Source organism: Gavia stellata, chromosome 7 (genome assembly GCF_030936135.1).
Source record: "Gavia stellata isolate bGavSte3 chromosome 7, bGavSte3.hap2, whole genome shotgun sequence".
In the NCBI taxonomy this organism is placed as follows: domain Eukaryota; kingdom Metazoa; phylum Chordata; class Aves; order Gaviiformes; family Gaviidae; genus Gavia; species Gavia stellata.
The window spans coordinates 7,553,357-7,574,877 of record NC_082600.1 but is presented as its reverse complement, the minus strand read 5'-3'; the positions used below and the strand labels follow the sequence as shown (position 1 = coordinate 7,574,877).

General features: G+C 38.5%; 1 protein-coding gene across 1 annotated transcript in view; it reads right to left on the bottom strand.

Annotated features, from left to right (window-relative positions):
• PPM1A (protein phosphatase, Mg2+/Mn2+ dependent 1A) overlaps window positions 1-21,156 on the bottom strand; it is a 28,316-nt gene extending 7,160 nt beyond the window's left edge. Inside the window, exons 1-3 of the mRNA XM_059819623.1 lie at window positions 21,122-21,156; window positions 5,959-6,810; window positions 4,071-4,188 (exon numbers count right to left, since the gene is read on the bottom strand). Coding sequence (XP_059675606.1) covers window positions 4,071-4,188; window positions 5,959-6,792 — 952 coding nt within the window. The 5' untranslated portion in view covers window positions 6,793-6,810; window positions 21,122-21,156. The remainder of the gene's footprint in view (window positions 1-4,070; window positions 4,189-5,958; window positions 6,811-21,121) is intronic.
• Window positions 21,157-21,521: the final 365 nt, after the last annotated feature.

The window sequence follows — 21,521 nt, the reverse complement described above, 5'->3', positions numbered from 1 at the left end:
ACTATTGATCTTCAAGTGAATACTGCAGCGCAGGTAGAATAATGCGTACATACATGCATGTATATATACATGCACATATGTACATGTACACTATTATTCATGTAATAAAGCAGTTGCACAGCTTGAAGAGTAGTTGGAATTCATCAGTACCACATTTGAAAAATACTCTAGCACTCAGTTTTTGCCCTAAATGATAATTCTAGAAGAGCATACCAAGTTTCCATTTTATAATTAGTGAGATAAGGCATATTAAAAGTTTTTAAAACCAACATGTATCCAGTCCTTTTTAGTTAAAAAATTAAAAAACAACCATTGTGAATTACTTTTTGTGCATATCAGTTTTTCAGGGCTGTGTGTGTTTACAAAAAGCATCAGCTCTATTTTGCAGTCAGGCTGTGTAAATTATCTGCAAGGTACAGCGGAAACACTGTATAGCCCTCAGCCAGTGTCAAACTCTGCAACACAAAGCTTTAAGCTGTCTACTTCAAAACCTACATTTTAAATACATGACACCACGCACCACAGACACCTCAAAAACTTGCCATTTCCTCAAAATCTATAGCCAAAATTCATTTTACCATCTAGTATTTAGTAAATAAATAATCTAACACTCTTAAATCTGAATAAGAAGCAAAGATCTCAGATTTGGTTTGCCAAGTTCCTTTATTGTGCAATTTTGAACATCTAGTATATTCTACATTGTGCTAGTGCTAAAGTTCTGCTGTACAAAAATAAGGAATTTATAGTTTACCTATACTACACAGTTTCACAACCTGTAACTGCAGTACATTTAACATACAGTCTCCACTAAATGAATACATTTATATTTTGATAAAACTACAGATACAGACTGAATGAACACTGAAGACACAACAAATGGAGTCGGTCTGCTACCTGTGTTTAATTTATTTGAATTATCTTCTTTCAATACATCTCATAACCCTCCCCCCAACCTTTAATTTACTTTTAAACCTTCTACACATTGTCATGGCATCAAGTACTGGAAAAATGTACTTACAACCCTAAAATAAAGGATTCAAAACATACCTGCTTTTTCATATTCTGAATGGGAATTCCAAACAAAGTTTAAGAAAAAGCCAGAGCTTTGATTTTGTGAAAATATGGGAAGAAACATGTAACAGCTAACTCAAAATTATTTATCTCTATATAGGTACAAATACTGCAAGGATTATCTATGATGGAATGTTTTTATGTAAAAAACTGAGAACAGAAAAAAAAAAACTTAGACAAGTTTCTTTTTAGAGTCAACACATCAATAACACATACTAGTGCAAATAATAGCAACACATTTTGGAATGACTGATTACTTCCACCATTAAGTTCACATGATATTTTAGGAGTAACACTGATTTATTGCAAGTAATGGCACAAAGAACCTTCTCCACACTTGCTTCTTCTTCCATTATTATTGTAGCCACGAATGTGGACCACAAACACATGAAAATTAGTAAAAGGAGAGTCCTAGGTGGCATGGTAAGTAGAAAACTTTCTACGTTTTTTAAAATCTGAATCGCCTCTCCTTATTCAAGATGACCATCAGTACTAAGTCCTATTCAGTCTTAAAATTTGCACTACTTCTTAACAGTATAAGATATATTCTGAGCTGAGGGAATAAAAGGACAACCAGAAAAAAAATGCACATTAGTAAGCATCAAATCTCATTACTTATTGGACTACACTGAGTACTGAAGTGCATAAAAATACATAATGTGCATTTTCACCAAGTTTCCATTTTAATGAATTTAACTTTAAATTGGTATTACAGATCAGTAAGATCATTCTAAAAGTACTCTCTTCTTTTTCTAGTTCTTTCAGCTGAAGATTAGGCATTTAAAGTTAAGCACTGCCATTCTTAAAGTATCCTAGGATAACAGCAAGATTATTCACTGTAGTGTTGAAAGTTTCAGATGCTGCAGCAGTCCTACCTTACTAGCCATTTACACCAGGAAACAATTTAACTGCACAAGAATTATTAAGTTAAATGTAACAAAGTTAATCAACTCCTGTTCTTAAAGTTCTGCTTTAGTTAAGCCTCTCAACTTCCCTCATGAGTAAGGCCTAAAAGGCCAAATTCTGCATATAGCTGACCCAACGCTGCTGGGTTGAATAGTGTTTACTACATACTCATTAATTTAAATTATATCTTTGTGCAACAATAGACAAAAGATTGAGGACAACTCTAAAAAAGAAGCAAAAGACCCTTGAGGGGAAGTACAGTGTATTTCCTCAAGTTGTTCAGACATCATCCCATTAAATTAGTATTAAAGTGCTTTATAACTACATACAGAATCCTTCTGCCTCTATGCAAGTATCACACTTCGCTTATTCCTGAAATTCTGTATTTGTATAAATGCAAAGTACTGGCAGCCAAATTCATTGTATGTACCATAATCACATGCAGTTCCAGTGTTTTAAGTTCTTCATCTACAAAATGAAGTGTCTGTACAAAAATGTCAGCTTTCCTCATTGTAATATTCCTGGGGTACAATGAGGCCAGCTGAAGATGCAGCCCTAACTTGAACATATTTTCATATTCTAGGTCATGGGTTTGTCTGAACTCAGACAAAATACCTAAAATATGAAGGTAATACTTGCCCAAATTAGGAAAGTTAGCATGCTGTAAATAAATGTATGAATTTACAGCATACTTGTTCTTCACCAATTCTGTGAGTGGGCATACATAGTAAGCTCTTCAAATGCCTGGTGCAAAACTGCTCACTGCTTTGAAATGGAGAAAGCCATCTGACACTTAACTCATGCAGTGTTACCACGTGCTTGGATATTCCTGCTACGCTGTCAAAAAGATTCACACTATTGCTTACTGTGCACCAACCTCTCCTATTAGGCAAGTGTTAGATTAAAACACAGCAATGTCTGTCTGGACATTTGTTCAGGGGCAGAACAGATGTAGTTTGCCAAGACCTTGTGAATGAGCCTCCTACACAGGTAGTAAGTGCTTTAAAATTGCACATTAATTTGTCTGAACCCAGAATTCCCATGTTCTCTGTGAAATTTCTGAAGCTGCACTCTGTTATCTTCATGCAAGTTAAGGAGGAAAAAAGTGCACAACATATTCCTCTAACTTAATAATCACTGATACCATAGTTGTAAAGAACTCTGTGTATCTTGCCCTGTGTGCTATTAAGGATTCTTGGAGTATATACTATACATGTAACTAGACTTGTAACATATAGGTCTAGAGGAATCCACTTCAAAAATAGACTTAACCTATGCAAATAATGCATATAGCGTGTCTTATGTTTCAGAAACAAACTCCAAGCTGTGGGCATTTTTAAATACCAAAAGGCACTATAAATTCAGTTTTAATGAGAAATCTTTTAAATCAAATTGATTTCAAATATCATTGTTAGGTAACCCAAAATGCCTACGACTTGCAGTTTCAATTTAAAGTTTTAGAACTCCTGAAATACAAATTTAAAGCAAAATTTTGAAGTTATTATCAGATTAAGATGAGCTCCCAGCTTTTTTTCATCATGAATGCTTAAATATTAGCTTTGACAATTTTCTGACTTACTTTCTAGTAAGTAAATATGTTAGCAGGTGCCTTAAAGATGATAGTAATCAAGCTATAACCCTACCATAATTGGATAGTAAAATATTATGGCTAACTAATTTGTACATAACTATATGGAAAAAATGGCACTCAAATTACCATCCTCACAGACACTTTGCAAGATATTCTGATTATTTCATTTAACTCCATATAACAGGAACCAGGATTTACTGGTCATTAGTTAGTGCTGTCAATGGACTCATGAAGAACACTGAGCACAAATGAATTATTTCTCTGCCATCCTGAATAACCTTCAGGGCTATAGGCTGCTGAACTTTTTAGCAGAGTTTTTTCAGGACATACAGCAGGACTATATGAGTGCCTTTTTCACAGATGTACACTAGATGGCCAATGGCACTTGAAGGTCTATTAAAAAGCCTCTGTGTGTGTGTGAAGAATTTAGTTTTTGGAAAGGGAAGGGGGCCAGGGGTTCTGTTTAGAAACAAAGTTACTTATTTTTTTTTAAATGATCCACCTTCTACTCTGCTTTCCAGGTACTTGTCCAACTCTGCCTCTCTTTTCACCGCCTCTGGCGATACCTTTGGTGCATTCGGAAAACAGATCAATATCACACTCATGTTGTCGCGACTTCCCTGGTGGAAAAGAAAAAATGATTTGAGAATGTATACACACCAGACTAAATACACATCAAAGCATTTCAGACACAAAAATTCACAAAGCATAGCCCACCCCATTACAGAATTCCAGAAGTCTGCCTGTTCATTCAGTACAACCTCAAGTCATTTCGTTCTTTCCCCTTTTATGGTCTGAAGACTACATGGAGCCAATTACAGACAGCCCATTGTCTTTTAAAAACTGACGTTACTAATGACTGATGTGTAATTACAAAGTTGTGTACCATCTTGTTTTAAGTACTCTCCAATCATTTTGGGAAAACAGCTGAATATTAGATGGGTAAACAAAACCATTACTGCTTAAAAGCACTAAGGAGGGAGGTGTTGAATCCAGACAGTGCTTCCACCTAAAATCACAGCTATTAGGTCGCCCCCACCCCCCCTCCCCCCACCCGACATTTTCTTTTGAAACAAGAAAGTTACGAGAGAATCTGTTAAAAGACCAGCTGGAAGCGGCGCAGGCCTTTACAAAAGCATTCTTTGAAATGGAAACATTTAAAACTCCAACTAAACGGAACCCTAATACTTGGCTACGTCAAAATACAAACACATTCTGCTTATGAAAAGTAACTGTTTAGTTTACTTTCAATACCCCTGTGCTCAGGTCTACAAACATGCATCCATATGCTTCACTTTCAACACCAATTAAATCCACTGAAGTCAGCAAGATCAAGAACAAGCCAGTGTTTAAAACAAGAGTATATGGACGTATGGGAAGGTGCTGACAGTTGGCTACTGCAAAGCTTACAGCATCCACAAGCCACTGTTCCTTCCCTGGTATTTGTTTTCAGGATTACCAGACAAAAATTGTAAACAAAAATATATGCATTATCAATCTGCCAAAGTGTTGGAAAACAATTACATTTTTCCAAAAGGGAAACAATGACCTTGTTAGCCATGTGGCAAGAGCGGAGATGCTGCCTTGTCTCTTTTCGTATCAAAAATGTTAGCTTTTTTACATTATGAATTATAGCTTGCCTTTCGAAAATTAAGTGTCAAGCTATGAAACTAAATACTTCAAATCTTTTCTGTAACTGCACCATCCTGCAACTTGTTAATACAAAATAGAAGTTATCGTAGACAAAATTACACAGATTTGTTAAACAAAACAGTCCCGTCTTCTTCTACTTGAGCTAGTTTCAGAGCTGTGTCACACAACACTGAATAAGACGTGGAGTAATTAAACCAGAACAAAAACTAACTTAGGAAGTCAGATCTTCATATAGTCAAGAAGAATTTTTAAACTGCAAAATATGAAGTCAAGGTTCATTCATTCTGCATTTATCTTAAGTGTAATTATGACAATAACGTTAACTACTATATGCCCAAGAAAGGAAAGGAAGATTAGGAAGGGAAAGAATATTCTCTAGCCTGATTAAGTCTTAAGAGTTAAGGTTTTGTAAGTATGTTGTGAAACAGATAAGGGCAGCTATTATCCTTGGCTTGCCCATAAATTCCCATCAGCTTCTAGCTTCCCAGTGATCACAATGTATCTGTACATGATTTTAAACTCTTCATTAACCAAAACCACCCAGAAAGCCATACTGTTTCTGTTGTGTGTTTGTTCCCCCTCTATCACCATTTTTGTGGGAATCATGGTAATTACTGTCAGTCATGTTAACATAAACCACTGGATACTTATAGACTGAAATCAAAACTTATTCTTAGCTTGTTCATAAACGTGTAATAGTGAAAACACAGTAAACTTCTTCTCTCAAGTCTGGCTACCTTGTACAAGCAGGTGTCAACTATCTCATTGCAAACTTTCTCAAGGTCATCAGTGACTTCAAGTCTGGATCTTACAAAGTCACACAGCTCTTCATTTCCCATAACATCCCAGATACCGTCACAAGCCAGTATGATGAATTGATCATCTTCTTCTGATCTCTCAATTTCATAAACTTCAGGCTCAGGTGAGACTAGCTGTTCTGTAGGACCTTTCCCATGGACACATTTGTAATCAAAGTCCCCAAGTGCCCTTGAAACAGCAAGAGAGCCGTTCACACGCTGAATCATTACAGAGCCACCTGCATTCTGTATACGCTCTTTCTCCAGTGGATTACTTGGTTTGTGATCCTGTGTGAAGAAGTGAACCTTCCTGTTTCTACAAAGTAAACCTCTCGAGTCTCCACAGTTGATGAAGTATGTATGTTGGGGAGAAATCATGACACCCACAGCTGTTGACCCACTTCTGTCTGCGCCATGTTTCTTCTCGGAGATGACTCTCATGTGTTCATCAATTTGCAGAAAACCTGTTCTGATGCCGCTCTTTACACTTTCCACAGATGGTGGCCCATCTGGCCCTTTAAAATCCTGGTTGCTCGTGATGTGATCTAATAAATGCTCACAGCAGTACTTGGCAACCTGTGATCCAGCATGCCCGTCATATACAGCAAAAAATGACCATCCATCAAGTCCATTTGGCAAACCAATCACAGCTGTATGTGCATCCTCCATTTCAACTCGCCAGCCTTGCATACTACTCAGACCGTAACGAAGCCCATTCCCCTGCCCCTGGGCATTATGCTTCTCCATCTTTGGCTTGTCTAAAAATGCTCCCATGATGACTTTCCTTCAGTTCTAAAAATAAAAAAAAAGATTATTAAGATACTTCTTAAACATCTGATTTAAACATCCTATTGGAAAACTATTAAATAATAGCCCAAATAATGTTAAGATGACAAAAATACACAGATATAAAGCTGACTTTTCTGTGTCTCTCAAGTCAAATTTGCATTGCTTTCATCTAATTTAAACAAGGACAATGCTACTAGCTGAAGAGCACTTTTCACATTTTTGTATTTTCACGTGTTTTACTTGAAGAACTTACATTCCACTACCATTCATGGCTCTGACAAAAACCTCTAGTATAAGCATATATGAAATTAGTTTGAAAGAGGACTTGTTAACTGGCACACATCTGAATAGCTATGTTCCCTGCAATTACTGAGCCAATGAAAAAGTTCAATGTTTCCAGGACAGTGGCATTCCCTAGATCGCTACCTGCTGGCCAAAGTCCTGCTCACACTCTGTTTTTCCAATAGTGATAGGGAAACAAAAGCAAACTGATTAGGTTTTCTTTTAGGGGAACAGGTTTGGGGATTTTTGTTTGTTGGCGGTTTTTTGTTTTGGTTTGGTTTTTTAAACAGATAAAGTGATCTGAATGAACAAGATGACACTGGATAACTAGGAGCAGGACTCAGAAGAAACAGAGCAGCTGTCCCTTTAGGCAGCAGCAAGCCATTAGTTTGGCTCGGCCATCTTGTGAAAGCTCATCCTTAGATTTTCAGTTAAATTACGCAGCAAGCTTCTCAGATGTCTGTGCTGCAGATTTACTTAAAACCTTAATGTATTCATGCTTCACTGAAAGACAACTGCCCCTGACAAGCCTAAAGAAATCTGTTTGGAAATAAAATTGCAAATATTGTAAATTCATGCTTCCTTATTCAAGCCAGACCAATATACTGCACACCCTTATCCTCCTCCACCTCCCATCATTGGGATGTGATGCAGCAAATATTCATGCTTAAGAGAGTAAGAATTATATTTGCAGGCTGTGTAAACTGACTGGTTTATCTTCATGGCTTTCACACCCTAACCATCCAACCCACCCTTCTAATCCACATCAGTTTATTTGTGCATTCATTATTAAAAAATCATACAAAATAGGTCACACATTTTACATACTTGCAAATTCTGCCCTGGGAAGCATCAAAGAGTGTGCAAATCACTGTTATACAATACAAGGTAATGGAACAAAACTACAAGCTTTTCTATCTGAGGACAGTAGACAAAAATTGTGAGAAGAGTCTCTGAAATAGATTTTATCTGAGGCCCTGACTAAGCAGCTGCACTAGCAGAAAAGTTAGTACACTAGGGGTTTTAGAAGGTTTTAACTTGTATGTGGAATACATTTGATCAGTTTTCTGAATGATAACATCACTTTTTGATAACATGCCTTTATTGCAACACAGCTCCAGGTATAAGTGACACTATATATCCAACAAAGTTTTTCACATTTTCTCTTCCAGCCACTATCAACCTTTCTAAAACATCTGTATGTGTTAGAATAAACAGTCAAGAAATGTTTATATTTGATCTCACCACATCAGTGATTCAAATGTGAGGCACAGGGACTGGCTATACACTCTTTGGCTCACATGCTTTGTTAACAAAAACAAAAGCCACACATACTTCAGCTGTATGGAGAGAGATGTCAGCAGCAGTACACCTCTGCTTCCTCTCAACCCAACCCCTGCTATTAAGTTCTGTCTCTTCTCAAGTGAACACAAAATAATGATGCCCACGCAAACTGTAACTAGCCAACAAAATATAATGCACACTGGTATTGTATCCTAAGCACATGCAAGAGGTTCACATTACTGCAGTTGCCAGGAAAAAAAAAAGACAGACTTTTTTATCTTCACATGCAACTCTAGTGAAGTCAGAGGGATCAAAATAATTACAGAATGCTGCCATAAATCAAATGGGGAATTATTTTGCAGAATAATAGACCTTTTGTTCATTCCATGATAGCAGCAGAGTTTAAACTAACGTGAAACACCTTCTTATCATCGAAGAGATCGTAAAATAGAATGCAGATATTAAATTCTTTCACCTTAATTTAGAGCTCAAAAAGCAGAAACTGCTCTGGCAAATACCACGTTTTGTGAAGTATTTTACATTATTACTGTGTTTAAAACAAAACAGAAAAGCAGCAAGAACAGGATACAGTTAAACTGACCACAAGCACTGTCAAATTTGGACTAAGGAACAGCAGTTTTCCTTCTTATCTCACACATTACTAGGTACACAATACTCAGAGTTGTGCTTTGTAAAGCTGTTTGTCCTTCTCAGTAGTTTGTTGTGTAAACCACAATTAAAAATACATACAAGACAGGTCGTATGCAGTACTAGCAACTCATACAGAACTGCTAGCACACTTCAAAAATTTACAAATCCACTCTCCATTTAAAATCAAGTTCCCTTATCCCTCCCCAGAACGTAAACTGAAAGCTGTTGCTATTCTAAATTAAGCCTTGTAGGTGAGATATTGACATGATTCTTCAAGGGTGTGAGCTACCCACCATAGATGCGAACACAACCAGACAGAAGGATAACGACAATGTGGTCACATAACTTCTACTTAGGAAATTATTCACAGCCCATGGCATAAAGCAGTCACCTTCTGAAAACTGCAACAACAGACTGCAGTTGCCCTCCTTGCAACACTCCAACTAATCATACTTCCACCAGAATGCCAGTCTAAACCTGTAAGAGAGTAGGCCAGGTTTTCAAAATCCTCGCTGTACCAAAGGGAAAGCATAGTTTACTTGTAGATAGGATGAATATGCCAAGCCTTTAGTTTTTCCAGAATTTCAATTCTTGTTCAGAAAAATCTGAGTTTAATATGACCAATCTGTGAATTCTTATGAATCAGAAGCTACCTGCTACTTCTCCCCCCACACCCTTATGTGTGGCTAAAACCTGAAGAATTTATAGTTATAAAAAAAAAATAATCTTAGTTTTAAAAGAAGGGACACACACATGAAAAGGCTGACCTACGAAAGGTGTGCCCTCCTTGCTACTAAAAATATCTTTTAGACCTGGTTTTGAGTCTATATCTACCGAAACATCTTTCACACATCAGTGTCTACGTAAATCACTAGTACATTCTTCATTCTTTCATGAGATGGTTTGTGCACTATACTGATTAAGTTGGCATGACACCTTTAGTTAAGCATATAACTCTGTATGCAAATCAGATTAACCTATAGCAGTGCAAGTGCCCAAGTTACAGTATGACTTTGTTATGTAATAACGCTAAAAGAGAAGTCAGACCCAGAACAGTCTGCATGCATGATGTGCAATAAAGCAACAGATTCTGAACATGGTTTAACTCAGCCCTCTTATATTTCTTTAGTCATTTTCCTAAACAAGAATCCTCATCTTATGACCCTTATTCTCCAAATAATTTTACTACCTTTCCCCCTGCCCTTCTTAATCCAGCCACACATTTCTGCAATCATGTTAGAAAACTGCAGTCCCATAGCGGGAGACAGAACCAGTCCTCTACTCTGGAAGGCCCAACTTTCAGGATGCTTGAACGATGCACATCTGTACTAAAGGAGACAGATATTCTTCCTAATCCTATTAAAGCCAAAGTAAGAGAAAACACACTTTAATCATGAAGTTTAGTGGCAAATGTGTACCATCCACTGTTTTTTTTTTTTCTTCAAGAAGGACAATTCTGAACAGTACTATAGCAGTGGTGCCCTGTAAAAAGATCAGAGGTGCAACAATTTCTTCAGAAACGATAACTCTAGAACATCATCTGGCACTGCAACTGCCATGCATAGTCAAGCAAACTTCAGTTTTAACCTACGATGATTCTTGGTTCACCATCTCCATATCAGTGACTTTCATTAGTTTCTCCTAAAAGAGAAGAGCTTTCTGCTGTCAAAGTTCCTCGGTTTTGGCTCTGAAGAGTAGACAGGCTTCTGAACAAAACTAAAAGTGAAAATGAACCCCTACGCATAAAAATCAATATGCAGGGGACACATCTATGCATCCACGAGCGCATCCAAACCATGACTTCTGAAATGCTGATTTCGTGGAGGTCAAACTGAAGGACAGCCTCTGCAGCAAGTGCACGAAAAACTCAGTTGCAGTTTGCAGACAGAAAAGCAAGAATACTGTACACGGCCTAGAAAAATCAACACAAGCAACAAGATCTTGGATAAAACACTAGAGTGCCAAAATTCAAAGGACTGCAGCATTAGAAACAAAACTGAAATAATGAATGGAGCATGCTAAAGAGTCAATAGCTAAACTCCTTGAAAACAGACGCAACTGGAGAACAGAGTGGCAAAGAAAAAGAGGGTAATTAGTATACCGGACCATGGACAACCATGGACAACCACAGATACATCACTGGAATGCATGAAATCTCTTTGCCCCTTCATTTGTCCCTCAAATTGTGCTGTCCAGACAGCACAATTATAAGGCCTTCTGATACACACAAAAGTAAATTTTACTGTTTTGCTACTTGCTTATTCATTTGCTTGAAGGTTCAAATGGAGAGAAGTCTTAAATTGTTCACAAAGGACAGTTAACGTAACTCCATGTACCCCTACAAAAACACAACTCATTTTCCCAAGGAATTCAGACAAGGATTTGATCGTTTTGTCCAAGAAAACCATCTGAAACTTGTACTTTAACAATATGTAATTTAATAATCCTTTTTAAACAATGTTCCAGTTGTATTCCTTCCACTAGGATAAGCTGCTTATATGAACCACACTAAAGTCATAGGCACTTGTTCAAACTAAGCTGAGAAATGTCCCCATACTCCGATTTCCTGGAACAATTCTCCAAGTGACATTACACCCTGTGTGTTGTAATGAGCACCATAAAGAAAGATTACAACCTTTACTTGAACTACAGGACACAGAGCAAGTCACCAAATTATACAGACTGCTACTGAATAGAAAAAGGGCATTTGATCACTTCAACTCCAATCTGATCCATGGTACTTTTTCCCCCGCCTTAAGCAGGCTGGATGCAGTAACCAGTCAGCATGTAACTGTGCAAATGTGGAAACATTTTCAGAAGTTAGCGCCTGTTGAATGAAAAACTGACAGTACATACTGGATGCCCCAAATAAATTAATGTTAACAAACAGCATGTCAGAGATCATCCCAGGGATCGGAAGAATGACTAAAATAAAACAGAACACGCAGATGAGGAGACATAATTACACCACAGTCATGGGCTGAATGAAGTCATGAAAAAGCTTCTTGCCAATGAAACTATTTAAAAACTATTGGAGGCTATATGATTGAGTTCCAGCACTCACAACATCAATAAAGTACTGAAAATTACAGTTAATGTTTCTGAATGTGTACTTTCAGACACGGGAATACATGGCCAACTAGGAGATGTGAATTGTCTATGAAAAAGAAGTAAAAGAAATAAAATGCAGAAATGGGGCTATTTTGATAAACATGGACTAACACACCATTTCCCCACCAGACTAATTGCTTCTTGGAGATGCAACTGTAGTCTGTGTTACATTTCAGTAAGACAATTGCAAATAAAAGAACATAAGAAGAAACTACCCATAGGGGTAAGAAAGTTTGTAATAACATTAACAATTTTTTTGTTTAGGACAGATGTAGGAACTATGGCATGTGGCAGACAAAAGGAACAGGAAAAGGTAGACAGCTGGAAACATTACTATAAAGAAAGTCAAGAGAAATATCAAAGCTCTCAGAAACAGGCCTTCAGACAGGCAAGAACATCTATACATGGACGCAAGTGAGAGAGAGGGCAAAAAAACCCCAAAGGTAAGCAAGTAAATGACTCTGTGTGTACAAGGGAAAGTATGAGTTGTTTCAACCTTTCCCCACTTACCCTCCCTTTCTCCCTGTAATTAATATGCAACAGTGATTACAATTACAACTTCATACCACAGCAGAAAAGACTAAATCACTGCACCTCCAATACAGACACCTATGAGCTCTGACCTCTTGATAGCTGGTCCACAAGCACTGCCACTTCACTGAGCTAGGCTGTTTTGTGAGTTGTTTTTTTTTTTAAACATAACTTCTCTTCCACTTAAAATCCTTTCTCCTTGCTAAGAGCTGACAGTCTTTCTGAATGCCTCCCCATACTAAGCAGGGAAGTATTTTATCCCACTTGTTTTCCTACGTTAATTTATTTTTCGAGGGTAGGTAGGATTTAGGAGAGGATTGCTAAAGCCTTCAGAAGTCTTCTGGAACACAGAAAGTAACCATTTCTAAGTTAACACCCTCCCTCCAACAACATGTTTCAGCTTTTTCTTCTCCAACCTACCTTTCCTCCAGACAACTAAACCTGTTCCAAGGTTAAACGAGGAGCTGCCATTCTCGATATGAATGTACGCTGGCTGAGGTTCAAACTCTCTCTAAAGGAGATGTATGTAATCCCATTTTTGAAAAAGAAAGCCCTGCACATTGTAAAAGATAATTCATCTCTCTAACAAATTGTTCCTGCAGAAATCTGAAAGACGGTGATGTAATTTCAAGATTTCTTTATAGAGTCATTTCAATTTTGCTCTATGGTCAGTTACTGAAGAAAGTAACTTATTTCCAGGATCTCTAGGACCACTGCTGGGAATAGAAAAATCACTACATTGATTTTGAGAGGACGTACAACTTGCATCCACAAGTACCAATCACTCATCAGGATACGAACATGACTGGCACCCTCAGAACAACAATTAAGGTAGTATTTCTTGGCCCAAGCAGAATTCTTGCTTCTTTCTAAATATCTGTACTACAAATTAGAGGTGGGAAAGCGTAAGGAAAAAAACCACTAGGCAGCAGTGTCAAAGTACAAGCAGCCCAAAACCTGTGTAGACAACCAAAACAGCATTAACAAGTCCTGTGAAAATCAATGAGGTAGCTCTGCATAAATTCATATGCTGCTGTCTGAACAGTATGAGAATGAAAAAGCCAAGGTCCTTGCTTGAAAGCATTAACAAGCAACATGCCCATGCTGGTGTTTAGTTCAGCACCTTTCTGGTTATACTTAATTTTCCAAAGATTTCTTACTTAAAAGTGTTGGAAGATAAACAAGACACCCATTTTTGACACAGATATTAGACAATTGCTTTGTTAATAGCACACAAACTCCTGCAGACTACAGCCAAAATTCAAAGCCCCACTGAAGCAAGCACTGTAAAAAGGAACTGGAAGGTCCAAGGAAGCTGCAGTCTATGTAGACAGAAGTTGGGAGAAAGAACGATCTTGCTTCATTTTATATAGCAATGAGATGCAGTAAGATTCAAATTTTTTGAAAGCAAGGCAAACAAGTGAAAATAAGAATTCCAACCAAACTGCTCATGTCAGAAAGCGTATACAGTGAGTGCTATATAGCTATTCCAACAGAACTACGCACAGCAATACAGTTTCACCAGAGAGAAAATATAGGCTAAAAGGAAACAGAAAAAGACAATGCAGAAGAATGGAGTTATAGCAAGTCATAAAAGCTCAATTAATTTTTTTTCCGGTATTTGTAATACCAAGAATGCTCAGCTCCTGTCATCTACCATCATAACAGAATATTACCCCAATCCTAGACATCATGGGCCTAATCGACAATTCTTACTTGAGTACAAGCCACTGAAAGTCCAAGAATTGAAGAGATCTGAGCATATCAAATGCTTCAAGTAATAGCTAACCCCCCCCGTTCTTTAAATCTCTTTTTTTTGATCTCTCATTTATAGCTTGAAGCCTCAGCATCTTCATTCACTGCTTGTATTATCAATCAAACAATACCTCCTATAAAAAAAAAAAAAGTTGAAAATTCAGAGGAATGTTTTCTTTAGTGGAAGAACCACACTATTCCACTGCTATTTCTGTGTCAGAAAGAAAAAAACAACAAAACCAACCAAATAAAAAGCATTTGCTTTTTTATCAACTTCAGCTAAACCTATTCAGAAAAAAATCAAGACAGAATTGGAATCCCAGCCCATCCTGCCACTACCCAAAAGAGGAAAGTGAAGTTCTTGGGTAAAAAGCCTCTAGACCAGAATGACTTATTAGAATGACGAGGACTGTTCAGGCTGTTCAAAAGCCACTGGAGTGAAGTCAAGCTACTGCCAATTTGTCTTTGTCACTGTTTTAGCTGAAGTGTTAAAATAAACTAGGAAAAAGATGCTACATGGAAAAAGGTCCCAATGGGATTACTCCTTGAGACTCCAAAAACAAAGGGAGGCGAGAATAACAAAAATTTAAAAAACAACAGAACACCAAGTGCATTAATTGAACCATTCCTGAAATATGGCAAAAAAAATTACAGTCATGCACACTCTCTCTCTCTCACCTGTAGTGATGAAGTTCAGGAAACTGCCATTTTTTTACAGTTAACATAATTTGGTATTGTTGCCTGTGGTAATGTGTACCAGTTCTTATAGAATCCCACCATCCTTCTGTCATACTGTTTCGCTGATAACCTCACCACAAACATCTTAAAATCTAAGTTAATACGGTGCTATAGATCTTAAAGAAAATTGAACACATTGAATCATCACACTATCTCTTTAATTTCTAGTCTTTGTGTCTCCAGTTGCTCACCAAGGTCACTGCTCTTTTTAAAAAACAATTATTTAAAGCTTTCAAACTTCAGATCTTCCCAACTTCAACAATAAGCACCAGCCACCTATTTCCGATTTGTCTCATGAGTAATTTATTTATCAATATGGAATAATAAAACCCAAGTGAAAATAAAGTTTGTACAGATAGTGCTGGGGAGTAAAATAAAAATAAACCATTTAGAGAAAATGCAACCAGTATGCATGTGCCAAATGATTAGAAGTTGATGTTTGCACGAAGGCCCCAAAATTTCCTGTTTAGCCAAATACTCAATATTATGAAATAATTCAAAGAAAGATACATAAGCAATTTCCCAGACCCTTCATTTTACATGAAAATATCTGTGGGGTACTAATCTCAGCAACATTACTGCTATTCTGGTGAGGCTATAGGAAAAGCAGCATACAGGAGACTTAAAACCTGATGACTACACTCGGGAATAAAACAGGAATAAAATAGGAAATGTTCTGAAGTGTACAGCTGTAACCTGGCTTTGCTTGCAAGGAAATGACATCAAAACTATGCCAGAAGCACATTAAGACCTGGAAGTCAAATCCTCAAAGCTTAAGAAAAGCTGGAGTTCGTTAATTTGTACACACACAGAGCTTCTATTTACAAAGCTATTTTGTCCTCACATCCCCAGCATTCCTATCTCATTAAAAGAACAAGGACAGAGGATGACTGCTGCAATAAAGTAGATTTTTCTCCCAAGACTACATAAAAATATAAAAAAAGAAACCAAGGGAAAAACCCTGTTGTTTTAGCCTTTTATGCAGGCAATAACTTTCAGGACACAAGGCTTTCCTCTGAGGGTCACAGTGATTACCAAGTTCACTTTTATCACTATTAGTGCGGAGTTGACAGATTTGCCCATGATGAACAAGGCAGTAAGGTGCTCTCCTGAGTCCAAGCTTTAGTTCATTGCTGCTCTAAATATCCTGGTCACCATATGAGGACACTGTCAAATTCACCTGTTCTTCAAAATATAAGCAGTGCTAATGCCAGCATTTCCTGAGCTTACAGGGCCTCATGCTGCAGCCTCAGAATGGTTCTTTACAGAGAGAAGCAGTGCTAGATTTTTAAGAAGAGTCTGTCCAAGTACTTACTATAATCAATTGGGGGAAACAGAAAACGATTTACTGATAGAAACCGATTCTTTCTTCATGAAATGTTCCTACAACTTAATACTAACCAATTACCCACCCACATTTTTCTGCATTCTGCAGCCCCTTCTGAAGACTGGGTTTTACTTAACTTAGCAGACAGCTGGAGAATTCCTTAAACTCATCTCCAAACACAAAGAGCTTAGGCACAGTTTACACAGTTCTCGTGGCTATTGCGTTTTAGGGTATTTCGTAAGTAAAAAATACAACAGAATTTTATGCAGAAACAGGTATGATATACAGTCAAGAAGAATACAGACCACCATTCAAATTCCAGATCAAAAGTACATTTGGCAGTTAAAATGAATTGTATGCATAGATACGGAAAATCTTTCAAGTTACAGCTGAGACCCAAACATGAAAGCACACTTCATCCTCTAGGTCACAATCCAGCAAGGCATTTAAGCATGAGAGCAACATCATACATCTGAGTAGTCCCACATAATTCAGTTGCACGTGGTGTATCAGCGTAACCACATTTAAGCGCTTTGCTTTATTTAAACTGCAGCTATCAGAATACAAGTCATGTTACACTGGAGTTTCTTGGGTTTGTAAACTATTATCTTAGAAGACTTTAGAGACCTTTTTATTATTAAAATACTTTTACCTGAACTGAGAACATTAAGATGTTAGCAATAAAGAGGCTAATGTACTTCTTCCTCTACGTGTAACCTGCTAGCATTTCTCTACATTTCAATATCGAAACCTGACTAGCCAGTTTTGTTTTTTCCTTTGCATCACTCTTGGATGCTCTTTTGCTAGTACACTGCTATAAAGTTTACACTCTAAACAGAAGTGTACTTCATTGGAACTATCGGTAGCTGAAGGAAGTTTTTATTCTGTTGTTTTAGTCACATATAAACACCTTTTTAGAAGAGCTGTTAAAAAAAATCTGAGAAACTGTTTCACATATTTATAAACACACTCTGTTTCGTAGACTTTGGTAGAAAGCTGAAATATCCATTAGTTAATTTTACGGGTATGTGAAAACAAAAAAATTAAAATGAACACCCAGTAAAACAAAGGCTTGTTCAGTTTAAACACAAACAGAAATAAAAAAATAAGATACTTGACCGACATCTGTAACTTAGTATGTGGTTTAACACAGAGCAGAGTTAAGCAGATAGAAAAACAGAAAAGCAGACCTTATAGCAGATAGAAATATAGAAAAGCAGACCTCACAGCATTGGTTTAACACCAGTAACACTCAGCCGGATACTACCTCTATTCAGGAACAAAAAAAAATCAGTCTACTCACTCCATGGTATCACACTTGCTTTCTTCTCCTGCCCCGATTACAATTTCCTTGGTCTAAACATTCTTCCTAGTCTTAAGATTTAAATGATTTACTCTAGCAATATTAAATCTTAATAAATCCTAAATTGTTCCTTCACAGACAGATAGCAACAGGAGCAACACCAAGAAGCTACAAGGAGATAATGCTATCTCCACTGTGATCCACACCACACCATGGCTCAAACACATGAATCCTTCTTAAACAAGATTTTTATGCACTGGCTAATGGAATGTATGTAAAATACCATAAAAATCACATTTTACGTACATTCCCTGGATCTTCTAAACATCCTAAGAACACCAGCATTGTTTCAGGGATTACATATTGTTTACACGGACTTTATACTTTGCAATTTGCCATTCTTTCAATGAAGAGCATTGTAGTTAAGCATGTTTAAATTTTACAGTTTATTTCTTATCCTAGTATTTTTAACTGAAATTTGGATCATGTTACTAAAACTACAGAGATCAGTAAGAATTCAGCAACAAAGCAGTATCCAAAAAGAGCTTAATTTTGAAAAGAACAAATGAGACTATAGGTTGCCTCATTTAAAAACAGTTACAGATGATAACACCAATGTTTCAAAAAAATGGAAAAGTAAGTACAATTTATGAGAAAAGAGGAGCAAAAATTACAAAGGGCCATATGGAATAGTAAGAATAAATGTTGTTTGGCTCAGGTGTAGCTATGCTAAGTCACTGTTGTCTTGACTTCAAACACTGTTACTATCAGCAGAGACAAAGTGAATACAATTATTTTACAGTACTTCCCATTCCAAAACTGGCTTATTTAATAGCACAACCTCCATTTTTCAATCACTTAATTGCAATGCAGTTCTCCTTAACCAATTACGTAAAAAAGTGTTTATACATCAGAATAGACTTGAACATGTGAAAATTAAGTCAATAGTAATGTCAATATTTTACTAAGAAATAAATTATTGTTAAATGACTTATATTTAGGTCATCTTGTGAAAGCAGCTGCTTTATATTCCCTAGTTCCACTAAAAAGGAAAAGTGCAATAAGATCTCTTATTGACAGCTGCATTCAAAAACATACCAGTTACATAAGTTTGCAAATTATACTGTGCCAGAGTTAAATATCTAAGCATTTTAACGACAGTTCTTAAAATGCTATCTCAGCAAGAATGACTCAACTTCACTGCATAAGCTGCACTCCAGATAAGAAGCAACTAGCTTGATTTTATAGAAGAAACTTTTTTTGTATTCTGCTTTCATTCAAATTGCACTAAGTGAGTTCTGCTTGTTTAGACCTGCAAGCTTCACCAGTCATTTGGCATTTCCATCTCTCCTCCTCGGTTTCAACAAAAGTATCTCAAGCTTACCTATAGACAGTTAAGTAAATACTTGGAAAACAGGTATAGTTTTCTACTGTACCTCAAGGGGAGAGATTTACCAGACAACTACAGACAACCACCAACCAAAGGACTAAACCTAGTAACCAGCACTAGGCCTTGACTGTATACGAGGAAAACATGGCTATGCCAGAAGAGCATGAGAGTACAGACCAGCTCTATCCAGTACAAGGTATGTTTATCAGAGGGTTTTATCAGATATCTATGTCTGTGAGGAAAACATTAATAAGTGCCATGATGCATCAGCAAGTCTTTTACTCTTAGCCCAGTCTCATATACAAAAGGTAGACCCAGAAAGGCCTGGAAGAGAAAACTTTAGGAGCAGCTGTCCCTACCCCAGGGAAAAATGCTGGTACACCTATCAAAACTGCTTTCCTTCAACACCTTTCCTTTGACTGCTACTTTGATTGGATCAGTAAAATGTAACACTTCCCTGAACCCATGTTTTTTCCCCCCATCCCCTGTCTCTGATGTTATTCATAGAAAAACTATGAATAGTAACAGAAGGGATATTATCAGAGAAGAAATGCGGGTAGAACTTGCACAATTCTTGGTCATTTGGCAATTCACACAGGGACCTGAGTAACAGCAGCCATCTATGCTTCAATTTCACTAGTGCTTCACAAATCCTGCTTCAGCCATCTAACCACTGAAATGGTACATGTACAGGCTCAGGAAAGTGCTACACGGGCTCATATTTGGAAAGTTACTTCCTAGAATCACAAGTATTAGAACTTTTACTTTATAAAATGATTCTACTTACTCTGATGTTAAACATCACAACCTAAGGAAGATATACCACCTACCTTCAAACCTACTGCTCTCAGGATCTAAAACTGCCTTCTGCTTAAAAAATTAAAAGTAAAAAATTCCTTTGTGTGACACATAGGACCTTAAACCTTAAGGTTACCTCACAGGCCATCTGAACGACCGTCACTTTCTCATTTGACAAAAGGTACAACTCAAAAAACTTAGTTCCTCACAATCACTACTGTAAACTTAAACGTTAGTTTTGCAACAACAAAATTTTGCCATACACATGGCAACACTGAAGTATTTTAATTGTACTATATAAATACAAATACATAATGAACAAATGTCTACAAAATCACTTCTGAAACTATTAACCTGCAGCCAGTCTTAAAGCTCTATCATATCTACTATAATACAAGCTAATGTAATAAAAAGGTTAGACGTATGCTCAGAACCTCTAGCATTTAACATGCAAGCCCAATTATCCAGCACATCGCTAGACAACTTTTTAATCGAGGACTGCGTTTTCTTCTATCTGCTATTAACACGCACGCTATGACAGATCACAGATCATCAGCGTAACCTTTGCTCGCAACATTGTTTTCAAAGGCAGCGAAATCCCTCTCAAACTTTAAACGCCTGAAAGGCGTTGGCAAGGGAAAACCGCCCGCTGCATAATAATGTCACTATTTGGGGAGTGCTTGATGCTCCGACCCTCGCTAGGGTGGGGTGCTTTATAAATAGATGCGTTTTTTTTTTTCCCAGTGCCGTGCCCCAAGCGTTTGGGTGGCGATGGGAGAGGAGGCTGTTTATAGCCATTATTAAATGAACCCTGAATCGGCCAAGAAAAGGAGGAGGGAGAGAGGGGAGAAAAGGAAAGCTGCTGCTACCTGAGCCAGGCCCAAACCCCTCTGCTCACCCTCCTCCTCCCTCTTTCCCCATGCCCAGCCCCAAGGGGCTGCCGTGCCACCCCCCACCCTTTTAGGAAGGCGCCTGCAATGCAGGGGCTGCGCAGCGGAGCCCCGCGGTCGGTCCACCTTCAGCCCCGGGCAATGGGGGGGGAGTGGGGGGGGGGGGGGGGTCCTGGCAGCAGCATCCCAAGCAGGCTCGTACCCGCGCCGCCCCCCTTCCCATTTCCCTGCCTCTCGCCGCCCCGACCTCGTACCAGCTGCTGCTGCCGGGGATGGCGCCTCGCTCCTCACCCGGGCTACAGGAGGGACGACCCCCACCTCCTCCCGCAGAGCCGAGAGGAAGAGCAGCCCCCGCGCAGGCCACCCCCGCTTGTTTACAGGCCCCGGGGCCCAGGCGGCGGCGGACGCGGCCCTCCGGCGCCCCGGCGTAGCCCGGCCCCGCCGCCACCCCCTCACCCCGCCTCAGCCCGGCCCGCCGGAGGCCCCGCACTGCGCAGCTCCACTTACCCCCCCCCGGCCGCGGCGGACGGCGCCGGCTGTGGCGGGCAGGGCCGCGCTCCGCGCTGCCGAAGGTGCGTGGGGGCAGGGAGGCCGGGGGCAGGCGGGGACGTCCGCGGTGGGGCCGGCGGCGGGCGGGCCGGCCGGGGGAGAAGG